The following is a 13,302-nucleotide window of genomic DNA, read 5'->3' on the forward strand; positions in this document are numbered from 1 at the left end:
AACACATATGAATTCCTTGAAAAGTCCCAACACATATAATTATTATCCCTTATAATAACACTTTAATGCATTAAGAACAAGCAGAAAAAAAATTTCTTGAAGAGTCCAACACATATGATTATTATCAAAATATTAAACTTTAATATAATATAATAAAAAAAAGAAGACATTTAATTCCTTAAAAAGTCCAACACATATGATTATTATCAAAACATTAAACTTTAATATAATATAAAAAAGGAAAAAAATGAAGACATTTAAAAAAAAAAAGACATTTAAAAATCGCAATTCACATATATAGAAAATTGTAAATATATTAAGGAAAATGAGGTTTCTAAACCCTAAGTCTTGTGGGAGCTCCAATCTCTCAATTTTAATTTTCTAAATTTTTTATTTAAAAAAAAAACCTCAGCATTTATTGATTTGATCAAAATCCCTTGATCAGCATTTATTAACTTTTTTCAATTCATATGCCTGCATTTATTGATTTGGTCAAAATTCCTGATTAGCATTTAAATCCCCTCATACAAATAATTACAGATATAGCCTGTGCATAGTTACTGCAGTAGCCTTTTTAATTTCTTCTGTATACTATGGTTAGTGATAAGATTATTAAATTATTTTTATAAAAAATCTTTAAAAACATAATTTATATATTAAAAAAAATATAAATATCTATAATTATCCCGTGCATAGCACGGGTGATAGGCTAGTATTATATAAGGAAAATGGAGTTTTTAACTTACAAGCCTTATGGGAGCTCCAATATCCCAATCTTAATTTTTTAAAATTTTGATTTAAAAAAAAAAGAACTTAGCATTTATTGACTTCTCTCAACCCACTTTTTGACTTCTCTCATACCTACTCCTACACCCTTTTCAACTTCTCCTATACACTATGGCTAGTGATGGGATTGTTAAATTATTTTTATAAAAAAAATTAAAAAATAATTTGTATATTAAAAAAAATATCTTAAACAAATATAAATTCTTATTAAATCTATATATATATATATATATAAGTAAAATGGGGTTTATAACCACAAGTCTTGTGGTAGCTTCAATATCTCAAACTAAAATTTCTAATTTTTTGATTTTAAATAATTAAAAAAATCCTCTATAGCTTTCATTCAAGCAAAATTACACCATTTTCAACTTCTCTTATACACTATGGTTATTAATGGGATTGTTAAATTATTTTTATAAACCAATCTTAATTTTTAAAATTTTTGATTTAAAAAAAAAAAAAACCTGAGCATTTGTTGACTTCTCCCAACCTACAAACCTTTTTGACTTCTCTCATACCTACGCCTACACCATTTTCAATTTCTCTCATACGCTATGCACTACAAGAAATTGCATTTTTCGCGACTATTTTTAGTGACGACGTCAATTTTTCATAGCCAAAAGTATATTTTTGGCGACACAGTAACGAATTTCGTTGGTAAAAGTAGACCTTTACCGACGCAATTTACTACCGTCGCTAAAAAAGTATAACATTCACTACGCGTCAAAATTACAAAATTTTTAGTTACGAGGCTTATTTTTTAGCAACACAATAAGCGTTGCTATTAGTATGCTTACTTTTGGCGACGTCAAGTTAGCATGGGCAAAGATTTAGGTTGCGTTTGGTTGTGTTTTGTAATTATGCTTTGAGAGTATGAGTTGTATTTTGGGTTTGTGGGGTTTGGAATTATGATTTGAGTGTAGACAATTTGTTTGGTAAAGAGTTTTGAAAAGAGTTTTGATTTGAGTGGGGAATTGTTGATGTGACATTTGATATTTGATACAAAAATTTACAACTCATAACTAAACATACAACTCAAAATTATTTTAAAGCACATAAAAAATTCAGAAAATATTTTTTTCAATTATATAAAAATTAACATACAAATTGCAAAAAAAAAATAAAATAATTACTATTCCGATCAACCGGCCGGACGATCCGTCAGGTAAAATTTTCAAAAAAATAATTCTGAAAACAGCAGCTGAGACAGAGCGCTCTGTAGAGTTTTTGAAAGGTGATTACAAAACACCTACCAAACATCATACGTGAGTGATGCTGCTAAATCATGATTTTATAATATAACCAAACACAGCCTTAACCATTTAGCGATGATAATACTATTCGTCGGTAAAAGTTTTACTAGTGAAATGAGGTGATTTAGTGATTAATGTTTTTATTATAAATTTTCAAAGAGTTTTAATATTCTAGTAATTGAATTGTAAAATTAAAGCGATAATCAAATTAGATCATAAAATGAACCCATTAAATCCAAACACACTTCTAAGTTGAGATGGCTAATTCAAGATAATCTAAACTTTTCCGAAGAATTAGATTATCAATTTCAATATGTTTGGTTTTATTTTTAAAAACTTGTTTCAGAATTTTTTTCTAAAAAACTAAAAAAATTTGGTGAAAAAATTAAAAAAAAATACTTCTTATTTTTATATAATTTTATCTTTTAAGATGTCATAAATAATTTTAAAAATTTTAAAAATATATTTTTGATTTTTATTGTTCTTAAATTAGTTTCAAAGAAAAAAAAAATCTAAAAATTGTTTTTATTATTTTTTGTTTTGGTGATTTGCCTCTAGAAATTGTTGAGGCGGTAAATGTTCCTCTCAAAATTCCCTCTTTGTTTTCCCAGGATAGGTAAGCCCCTTATCTCTCCCTGATTTCACTCTTGTACAGCCTTCTCTCACAATTCGTAGTTCTCTCCCCCTCATAATCGCACACAGCATAGACGTTTGTTGATCGTCAGGTTGTCGCCGTTTGCTACTGCTGTGCGAGACCATCGATGCTTCAGTCTGCCCCTATAGGTTTGTTCCTTTTTTGCTTTGTATCCCCTGTTTTTATTTTATTTTATTATTTATCTGGTTTTCTTCTATCTGTCTTTGATATCCATGTGATTTTGTTGTTCGAAATGCAACTATCGATAAAGTATTCAACTACTGATGTGAAATCGAAGTAAGTTTTATAGGTATTTGATTGAATTAGGTTTAGAATAAAATATGTATATCAATGCCCTCATTTTGTATTTTGATCTGATGTACTCTTTAAGTGAACATTTTCTGAAATGTCTATGTCCCTTGCTTTGTGATCATTTTTAAAGCATTTCTAAATATATTATTTAGTACTTCTTTTGAAAATTCAAGATTGTTGAAAATCATGAAATATTGCACTTCCCCCCTAAAATATATGTGTGTGTGTGTATATATATGTATATATTTAAGTTTACAAAACAAAAACAAAAACAGGCATCTGGGTGTTATTCAAATGATAGGCAAATTAAAAACTCCAAAGATCCAGAAAATATGCATTCATAACTGCAAAATTGACAGAGTCACTCCGAGCCATACTTCATTCACACAACCAAAAGCATGATAAAAGAAACAGAACAAAACATATCCTAAATACCCAAAGACATTACCAAAGAGTTGAATAGCTTCCCTAACTAAAAGCAATAAGATTACCTAGCAATGCTGAGTAATATCTGCATCTTAAATTTAGTGCTTTTCTATGACTAGGACCTAATTATGTTTACAAGGGATAATTGACTCTTTTACCACTAACATATTTTTGTTTGTGTTCTTTTGCTTCCCCCCTGCCCATTATAAGAAACAAATTCAGTCAAAGGCAGAGAAAGGAAACAACCCAAGTGTACTTGAAGTGTATTAGGGGGATGGGGATAAATGAAAGGCATGCCCATGCTTGAATGAAAGTTGTGTACTTGTTGCATTAGTTGCAGGTAGGTCCAGCCTATGCTTGAATGAAAGTTTTAAGCTATGTTATGCAAGATAGTAGCCAACATGGTACTAATAAAAGTGCTGAAAATTTAATTGTTCATAACAAGGCTTCTATAACCGTGAGCTCTTAAACCTCAACCTTATTAGTTTGTTTTCTTCTTGGCTTCCCAGGATTTCACCTAAGCTGAAACCTGTAGACATTGCACATTCTACACTTCCATATCTTTAGGATTAGGTTGTTTTGGAAGCTCTATGGAGTGGCCTAAGGTAATACTGCAAAGCCTTTAAATTTGGACACCAAATCAAATGTTCCCTTTATAAAATAGTATCAATAAAAACATAAATTGCTTACCTTAAATTCTGCACTTGTCTTTTCCTTCAAGAAATTCTTCCCCTCATGCATTGATTTGATGTTGTCAGGTTGTAGTTTAAGCCTTTCTTCTTCATCAGGTGCCTTTCTTCTTCATTGGTCTCACATGACAAATCATGTAGAAATGCCCAAGCAATAAAAACCTATAAATGCCATCATCTCCCAAAAAGCTTCAAAGAAAAGGAGACAAAAACATAATACTCTGCATTCATGATATTTTGTATTCCTCATTTCAAAGCACCAATGCTCAAACAAGTTACAAATGTGAACTACTGTTTCAAAGAGATTTTTATTTTTGATTTCCCCAAATTGTTTTAGTGTTGATATATTCTACAAGCATTAAATATCATCCTCTATCATATATACCTGTTCAACCAATAAAATAATCACATTATTAATTGATCTGTAAAAATTCATCTAGGATACATCCAACGTAATGATTTTTTTTTTTTTTTTTTTCATTTCAATATAATGTTATTACCATTATCAGCAGTAAAAAGTTCTATGATCCAGATTGCCACATATCAAAAGTGCATGATTCACATTTTAATTCTAGACTAAAAAATATAATTTAATTTGAAAGGAAGTTAACTCAGTTTCACAAAGTTTAATTTCCTCAAATGATCAAGTTTTAATGAGAATTAAGTTATAGTACTACTGTTCATACAAAGAAAGAATTTGTGACAATGTTTAAGTAAATAATTTGATTATTGTTATGTGACTATTTTTTTAATATTTATTTTGGTTGGCATGATTACTCCTTGCAATTCACATTGTCAAATTTTTGCAATCATGGGTGCAATTGCTGACAATTGAGTGTGGGATTCGCAGTTTTAGATCAATAAAATTTTGTGTTTTGTTCACGTAATCACAAAGTATGTGAACAAATTTATTTTTTCGTGAGTGGACATGGATTGTTTGAAAAAAAATAAAATTGAATATTGCTGAAATTTATCTAAATGTATATGCTTTCATTGTTTTTTTTTTGGGTACTAAAAGGAGAAATTCAGATTTGGATGGTCAAACATGTACATTCTTATTAACATTTTTTTAAACTATTATGCAATTTGAAATGTAAAATTATTAGGTAGTTTGAAAATCATATGATATTATTTTAGTGGATGTTCGTGGTTCAGTAGTGATATATTTGGTCATCAAAGATATGATAATTTGTCATTTCACACAAAGGCATTCATTTTATTTTTCTGTGTTTCGTTTTATAGGTTATTTTGTTGAGCATTTAGATACTTTTTTGAATTATTATGTTTGGGATTGTTGGATATAGTTAGACACATTTTAGGATTCTTATGTTTAGTATTGTTTGATATTTGGATAAAATTTGGGATATTGAAATGCATTTCATATTAATTTGCTTACATTACTAATTGTTATGATGCTGTGTTTGATATTGTTTTTATTTTGATTTGCTCTCCCATGTGAGCTGTACATGGGCTTCTTTTGTGATGGCTGGGACGATTATTGTTTTTGTTTGTAACAGCATTGGTTGAGTTTCCATTTCCCAGGTGGTTTATATGCCCTGTTTGGACCTATTTAGACATCCATATTATTGTATGTGGTTCTTGAATAGGTTAGTGTGTTTCTGGTGCTGGTTTGCTGTTTTTGTTTCAATTTTTGAAGGTAGATGATTTGTGCACTTACATTATTGGTTTGTAATGACTAGGGAAGCTGCATCAAGCTGGAGTGGGGAAGGTTCTTTCCTATTTACTTCAAGCTATAAGGGAACTTGTGGCTTTTAGCTTGAAGTATTGCCCCTGGTTTTCATGTAATGCGCACCTCAATCAATCATTTTTCCATTTTGAACTCTGAGAATTTGTTTTCTTGTTTCAGAATTTGGGAAAGGAAGGAATCTGTAACTGTGCTGTTGTGTGGGACCAGTGGTTGTGGCAAATAGACATTGTCAGCACTGCTGGTATATCTATTTTGTTGCTGAAAGCATTAGTATTCTTTTTACATTTTGGACATGGAGAATTAATGGCATTTCTTCAACCTCTCCCCATTTTTAAATCTTTCTTCTTTTTTTCCCCCCTATTCTTCTCCAAAAATATATGAAAGTTTTTGGTCAAGATATTAACTTTACATTTATTCCCCCTTTAGTGGCAACAATAGTGATTTTGTATATGATGCATGAATGGTTTTCAGTAGACGATCATTGATGCTGATTGTAACAGCTGCTCGTTGATCTTGCAAAAAAAAAAAAAAAAAAAAAAAAAAAATCTTATTGTTGTGTTTACTTTTAATTTTTTTCTACTAAACTTTCTAGATTTGCTATTTCAAGTGGAAAAAATCTCCATATTAGATAGTAAAAAATTGCTATCTAGGACATTGCTGGAAGCAAATGTGATAGATTAATTTGGAACTTTATAGTAGCACAGTGTTCCTGCATCTAACAGCTTCTGTGCCTTCTTCCATCCTGTGCCTGAATGACTCTGGAGAGCAAGGACTTATCTAGAATTCATTAATACTAGTTTATGATCTGAGATGGGGGACGTAAGAAAATAGATAGCTTTACATTATGGATTTGGGAGTAGGATATTGGGGTTGATGGGACAGATTTCAAATGACTCTGTTTTCATTGATATTTCATATTCACCAATATTGAGCCCTCGCATTCTTCATTTGTCTACCTGGGATTCAAATCCAAGCTAGAATCATGTAAGAAATCATGTGCAAGCCTTCCCTTCCAAATCATCAATTTAAATGCAACTTGTGCTTGCATCTGAGGTTGACTGCACCAGCCTTCAGAATGCTGAACAAAAATTGAGACTAATCATTGTACATTTAAAATATACTATCCTAATTTTTTTTATTTGTAAGTCATGTCTTCATCTATTGTAGCGGACAATGGATCACAAGCGTCCAGTACCGGACAATTGGGAATGCAAGCGCTTGGTGAAGGTTAGTATCTCCTACTGTTTAAATATTTTATTTATTTATTTATTTATTTATTATTATTATTATTATTATTATTATTATTATTATTATATGCTTTGAGCATATGCATACATATCGGGTGTGTTTGTAAGGGTGTTGGTGAGTCACTCCTAATCTTTTCCATGGTCAAAAACATTATTAAATGATTTTCATGTTCACTTCTTAATATATTGCATCCATGTAGCAAGAATCAAAGGGAGTTGGATTGCTTCTAGTAGAGCAAGAGTAATAATGTTCTTTTTAATATCATTTTAACATCAATTTACACCTAATAATTAGACTGTCTATGCATGCGTAAACATACATGTGAGTATGATTTGCATACAAGATATTTTGGTTAATAGAGGATTGGAAGCATCTACTTCATGCCGTAAGGATTTCTTTGGTTTGACTTTTATAGTCCCATTTATCAATTTAACAGACTAAAGTAAGTTATATGGAGTCTTATGTTGATGCCATAGTGTTAGACTCTACTTTCAGCTTTTATAGTTAGCTGAGCTAAAGCTGCTAGCAGTATGAATTTGTTGTAAACAGTAGACTAGGAAGGCTAATCAAGATTTGCATTGTGGATAGGAAAGAAGGAATTGACAATGATTGGTGGCAATGAAGATAAAGATAATGATTCATAATTTGTTATGCTAGCATTTGAATTTAAGTCTATTTTCTTTTTGATCACCTTTTAGCCGAGTCTTTAATCATGTGTACATTCTCTTTGCTTCTCTTCCTGGAATACTCTTTATAGGTTGCAGCTATGTCATTAGATAGCATAGCAAGTATTGAATGTTGTCATCCAATTTTGATTTTGTCACTTTTGTAGGATCTGGGTATGGTCTACCAGATATAACGATGTTATTGGACCCCTTGGAATTCCTTCTTTGCCAGTCATGGAAAAGAAATCTGTGGTCCAGGTGAAGTCAACGACGAGTGGATCATCAAGAGAACAGTCAGATGATGATGAAGCTGAAGGAGAAACAGAAACGAATAACATGGAACCTACCGATGCAAAATGTGTCAGGAGGTAATTGTGTTTCAACTGTTAGCTACTTATGGTTAAAGTTTATCTTGAAATTTGATTCTTGCAGATGTGTGACTATCCTGTTTTATATCTTTGCAAGGAAGTGCACATATCATTTGTAGTTGGTATAGATAAATTCCACTTATCCTATTTTATATCAAATAATTAAAGGTAATTTTCTCTGGGAATATATATATATATATATATATTTTGCGCCGATGTAATTCATGCTATACATAAAAGGTCAGGAAAATTGCTTACAAATTTTTTGAATAGAAATTCCCCTTTAATAATTGATGGAAAGACAACTTGCTACTTAAAAGTTCTGTCAATCTTATTTGTAAGAGATTTAGTCTGTTTTTCAGAATGCTTTCTAATAGAGAATCAGCTAGACACTCTAGAAGAAGAAAACAAGCCTATTTGACTGAGCTAGAAACACAGGTTGTCCTTTATCTTGCCCCTTGGGACCCAGCCTATAACACTCCGCACTTTCTCATCGAAGAATATAACACATGAATTTGCTGCATCAGATAGGCCAAGTGTCATTTACAGTAATAACAAGAAATTACTCTATAGCAATGTAAATTTGAAAGAGGTCAGTCATGTGTGCCCTTTCAACTCTGCTGCTTTTCCAGACAGGTAAATTTAGCTCTCTCTTAATTTTAAGTTTTTTTTCCCTCACATCATCGTCAATTGAAATGTTGGAACTTGATTCTTTTGTATTTTTGCTTAAACACACTTTTTGAATTGGAAAAGGAGAAATCTTTAATTGTTATTCTAGTCCATGCTTCTAAAGGTAATTATATGCCACTTCTTGGTAATTTTAGCTCAACAGTTTGTTTTGGTCAAAGTCATCACTCCTACCGTTGAACTCTAGCCATATTTCAATGATTTAGAGCCTATATGACATATCTACTTGTTGAGATTGTTGTTGCTTTATGCTTTATGTATAGAAATATATAATTATCTTTTCTTTACATCTAATGTTCAATTATGCGTATCCACCAAAAAAATGTTCAATTATGCTTTATAGTTGGGCAAAATGGACGCTACAAAAAAGCAATTGACCGAACCAAGTACCGCAACTAAGAAGGTAACGAACTATGAGAAACAAAGAATGAAGAATATTAATAAAAACCGTGAGAGAATGAATGCTCTAGGAGTGAAGAATATAACAACTTGTTTGAAGGCTACGATTCAACATAAGAAATTGAGGAAGGAAAAACAAATACCAATTGAGGAAAATGACGATGATTATCGACCGTCAGAGGCTGAAGATGGCAGTGACACTGAATCCTATGATTCATTTGAGCATGAGGCACTATACATTTATGCATTGTGAAATATATTCTTTCTTGTTACTTTCAATTCATACACACAGACATGTATATCTTTGTACATATATTCATATTTTATTATGTTATTCAGCTGTTAGAGATACCATCGAGAGCCCGTTCACAATCTCATCATGAGGCATTGTCCCATGCATTAGAAGAGGGGGATACCTCTTCACGTCCTGAGGTGACTGCTGGTAATACTATTGGTAAGACACACTCTTTATTTACATTGATTTGAGATCTTAATTAAATTTGTTCACATACTATTTCAATATTATGGCTTCACAATATCAGCTGCTAAGCGTGCTCGTGGCCCAACTCGAGGCAAAGAGGTTTAAGGCCTTGTTGATAGAGATGGAAAGCTTAGCGTGCCTATCCCTCCAGAATTTCGTGCACCGATAGGGGACTATGCCGCAAAACTAGCCTCAAAGATTGGTGTAGAAGTGCGAACTTGTTTACCAGATCCAAGTGTTCGTAGGTGGAAGTATGTTGATTAATTACTAAAAATTTTAATTTATTTTTTTGCAGATTGGATTGGGGTGGCATTTTTGACGTGCAACAATGATGTAATTTGTTTGAATGTTCATTTTTGTTTGATAAGGATACACATACTTTTTGGAGTTACACTAGTTATTATTGGATTTTTGGTGGAATTGAACAAGTTATAACTTTTGGATATTTTGTGGATATTTCACTATTTTATTATATCAGGATGAAATTATTTGTAATGGTAAATGGATATTTTCATTTTGTTAATTCGTAAATGTATTGATAACAGGTTAGGTTAAGTTGTGATGGAATTGTTATATTCAACAGGTTTCAACATGAACATGGTCATATTTGTTGAACTAAAATTTAGATTTTGATAAAATAAGTATATAATGTGGAAAAAAATATTATGAAATTATTGACAAAATTTTTCATCCCTAAAGAAGGTTTTTTTTTGTCTCTTATTTGGTGTAAGTGGATGATTAATTTTGTCATAAATTCTTTATTTCGTCGCTAAATGAATTTATCATGACAAAAAATATTGTCACATTTTGTCACTAACGAATTTTTTTTGACATTATTTCATCATTTTTAATGATGAATTTGTTTTTATCTCTATTGGTAGTTTCTTTGACAAAAAATTTTCGTGTTCGTTTATATTAAACGTGACAAAATTATTTTGTCTCCATTTCTTATATTTATGACAAAATACTTTTGTCTCTAATTTCTCCTTTAATGACAAAATATTTTGTCGCTAATTACTTATAAGTATGTTCCCAACAGAGTGTATTGGAGACAAAAATTCATCACAAATTTATCATTTTTAATGATGAATTTGTTTTTGTCTCTGTTGGTAGTTTCTTTGACAAATTTTTTTTGTCTTCGTTTATATTAAATATGACAAAATTATTTCATCTCTATTTCTTATATTTATGACAAAATATTTTTGTCTCTAATTTCTTCTTTAATGACAAAATATTTTGTCGCTAATTACTTGCAAGTATGTTCCCAACAGAGTGTATTGGAGACAAAAAAATTCGTCACAAATTTATCATTTTTAATGATGAATTTGTTTTTGTCTCTATTGGTAGTTTCTTTGACAAAAAATTTTCATCTTCATTTATATTAAACGTGACAAAGTTATTTCGTTTCTATTTTTTATATTTATGACGAAATACTTTTGTCTCTAATTTCTTCTTTAATGACAAAATATTTTGTCGCTAATTACTTGCAAGTATGTTCCCAACAAAGTGTATTGGAGACAAAAAAAATTCGTCACAAATTTATCATTTTCAATGACGAATTTTTTTTTTCGTCTCTAAGACTCTTTAGCGACGACCCTTTGGAGACAAAACGGGTGACGAAAAATGTTCGTCGTAATTAGTTTGGGTGACGAAATATATACATTTTGGGACAAATTTGTTTCGTCTTTAAATCCCAAATTTGTTGTAGTGCGTTAAGGTATAGTGGTTTCTTGAATGAACTTCCATTATTTTTTTATTCGAGTTCCATTTTTATTCAATTTCCAAACATATTTCTTAAATGAGCTTCCATTTTTAATTTTATGCAACTTCCATTTTGATTTTTATTCAACTTACATTTTTATTCAGTTTCCTATTCTGTTAAACTTCCTTTTTTGTTTAATTTCCAAATAGATCGTTAAGGTATAGTGGTTTCTTTAATGAACTTCCACTGTTAATTTTATGCAACTTCCATTTTTATTCATTTTCCTTTTCTATTCAACTTTCTTTTTTATTTAATTTCCAAATAAATCGTCAAGGTATTGTGGTTTATTAGGTTATGTGCCTTTACATTGAAATGCAATCAAATATATGATGGACCCAAAACATACTATGGCTAAGCACCTTAGGGTGATATTTGCCATGATTAGAGAGATGAAGGCAGCTGGCAATGATCTCACTAATAAGTAATAGATTTTGTCAGTCATCAGATCCTTACTTGACCCCTTCATGGGGACATGTGAAATTGGTGCTCACGCACAACAAGAGTATCAAAATTTTTGATGACATTTCTCGATACCTTGAGCTCGAGGCGGAGCGCAAAGATACAAACCGCACTACTACACTTGTCACTAATGTTGGAAAGCACGAGGGATACAAGCCTCAACGCAAAGGATAACAAAAAGGAGCTAGACAAGCAAATGCTGAGAATCTGACACCAAAGGGATGGTAGAGTAACCAATTGTTGCAGAGGCAAGCATGATGGAAAGAATGACAAGTCCAAACTCAAATGCTATAACTGTGGATAAAAGGGTCACTTCGCTCAGGTGTGTATTGAACTGAAGAAGGTACATCTTATTACCAGCTCTCTAAATATATTTGTTTGTTTACATGTTTTTATTGCTTACTCTCTCCTTGGTTGGATTGTAGACATAGGAGCAACCAAACATGTAGCTAGAGATCGGGTTGGATTTGTAGATTATCGTCGGATACCAGTTGGTAGGAATTATGTAATAATGGGAAATGGAGTTCAAGAAGAAGTCTTAAGAGTTGGTACCTTTTAGCTCAAGTTGTGTACTGGGCGCAACTTGATCTTTCATAATGTGCTTCATGCACCCATTATCCGACGTAATCTACTTTCAGCTTTAGGACTTTTGAAATTATGTTTTTCTTTCCATTTTGAGGACATTAAAACATTTTATGGTCATGGTAATTTGAAGTATGATTTCTTTATGTTAGATTTAGATTCATAATTCAATAATAATTCCCTTATTTGTGTTGCATCTCCTTCTTTTTCTGATAATGTATTTGATTCCATTAAATGGCATGCAAGACCAGACTGTATAGGATAAGAAAGAATTGCTAGATTGGCTAGAGAATGGCTATAGGCCTCTCTCACCAAAGTTAACCTACCTATATTTGATCCTCGTTTAGCTGGAAAGGCATGTAGAAAGCCTTTTGGTAATGCTTAAATAGCTGTTCATCTATTAGAGTTAGTCCATTATGATATTTGCGAACCAATGAATGTCAAGTCACAACATGGCGTATCCTATTTTATAACATTTATAGATGATTTCTTGCATTTTGGCGTAGTATTTTTGTTATCTCACCGCTCTGAAGCTTTGAATTATTTTGTAGCAGAGATTGAGAATCTGAAAGAGAGGAACTTGAAGGTTCTCTGAACTAATAGGGGTCGAGAATATTTGTCTGATCAATAAGTTACCAGGGAGATGCTTTAATGACTGCGGCTACGTTCTTAACCGAGTGCCTTCAAAGTCGGTTCCTACCACTCCATATGACTTATGAAACGGTGAAAAGCCTAATTTAGAAGGTTTACGCCCATGGGGATCAGCTGCATATGTTCAGAATACTTCTCATAAGTATGGGAAATTAGGTCTTGGAGTTAATAAATGTATTTTTATTAGATATT

General features: G+C 31.3%; 1 protein-coding gene across 50 annotated transcripts; it reads left to right on the top strand.

Moving 5' to 3' along the window:
- The first annotated feature begins 2,560 nt into the window (after nt 1-2,560).
- LOC114271898 (uncharacterized) lies at nt 2,561-10,158 on the top strand. 50 transcript variants are annotated; one of them, XR_014335536.1, is made up of 13 exons: nt 2,593-2,655; nt 2,742-2,822; nt 2,945-2,970; nt 3,622-3,751; nt 3,921-4,016; nt 5,618-5,707; nt 5,801-5,882; nt 5,968-6,049; nt 6,955-7,035; nt 7,889-8,089; nt 9,515-9,629; nt 9,718-9,866; nt 9,952-10,158. XR_014335536.1 is itself a non-coding variant. In XM_082878312.1 (10 exons), the coding sequence occupies exons 1-5, from the start codon at nt 2,801-2,803 to the stop codon at nt 7,981-7,983; spliced, it is 309 nt and encodes a 102-aa protein (XP_082734438.1). In that variant the 5' UTR covers nt 2,662-2,800; the 3' UTR covers nt 7,984-8,089; nt 8,452-8,527; nt 8,617-8,725; nt 9,515-9,629; nt 9,718-9,866; nt 9,952-10,158. The 50 variants fall into 50 exon arrangements, 13 of the variants coding, with proteins under 13 accessions (XP_082734435.1, XP_082734434.1, XP_082734438.1 ...); XR_014335541.1 differs by lacking the exon at nt 3,921-4,016; XR_014335564.1 differs by lacking the exon at nt 2,593-2,655 and having other exon boundaries at nt 2,694-2,822; nt 5,643-5,707; nt 5,801-5,829; nt 6,976-7,035.
- Nucleotides 10,159-13,302: the final 3,144 nt, after the last annotated feature.

This window comes from Camellia sinensis, chromosome 7 (assembly GCF_055761805.1).
Source record: "Camellia sinensis isolate YWXY chromosome 7, ASM5576180v1, whole genome shotgun sequence".
Classification (NCBI taxonomy): Eukaryota; Viridiplantae; Streptophyta; class Magnoliopsida; order Ericales; family Theaceae; genus Camellia; species Camellia sinensis.

What these genes read in the sequence shown, in the direction of transcription:
- LOC114271898 (XM_082878308.1), top strand. Translation starts at nt 2,801, where the DNA reads ATGCTTCAGTCTGCCCCTATAG. An exon ending in ATCAAGCTGGAGTGGGGAAG is followed by an intron (nt 5,830 to 5,967) that starts GTTCTTTCCTAT and finishes TTCTTGTTTCAG; the next exon opens with AATTTGGGAAAGGAAGGAAT. An exon ending in AATGCAAGCGCTTGGTGAAG is followed by an intron (nt 7,036 to 7,888) that starts GTTAGTATCTCC and finishes TCACTTTTGTAG; the next exon opens with GATCTGGGTATGGTCTACCA.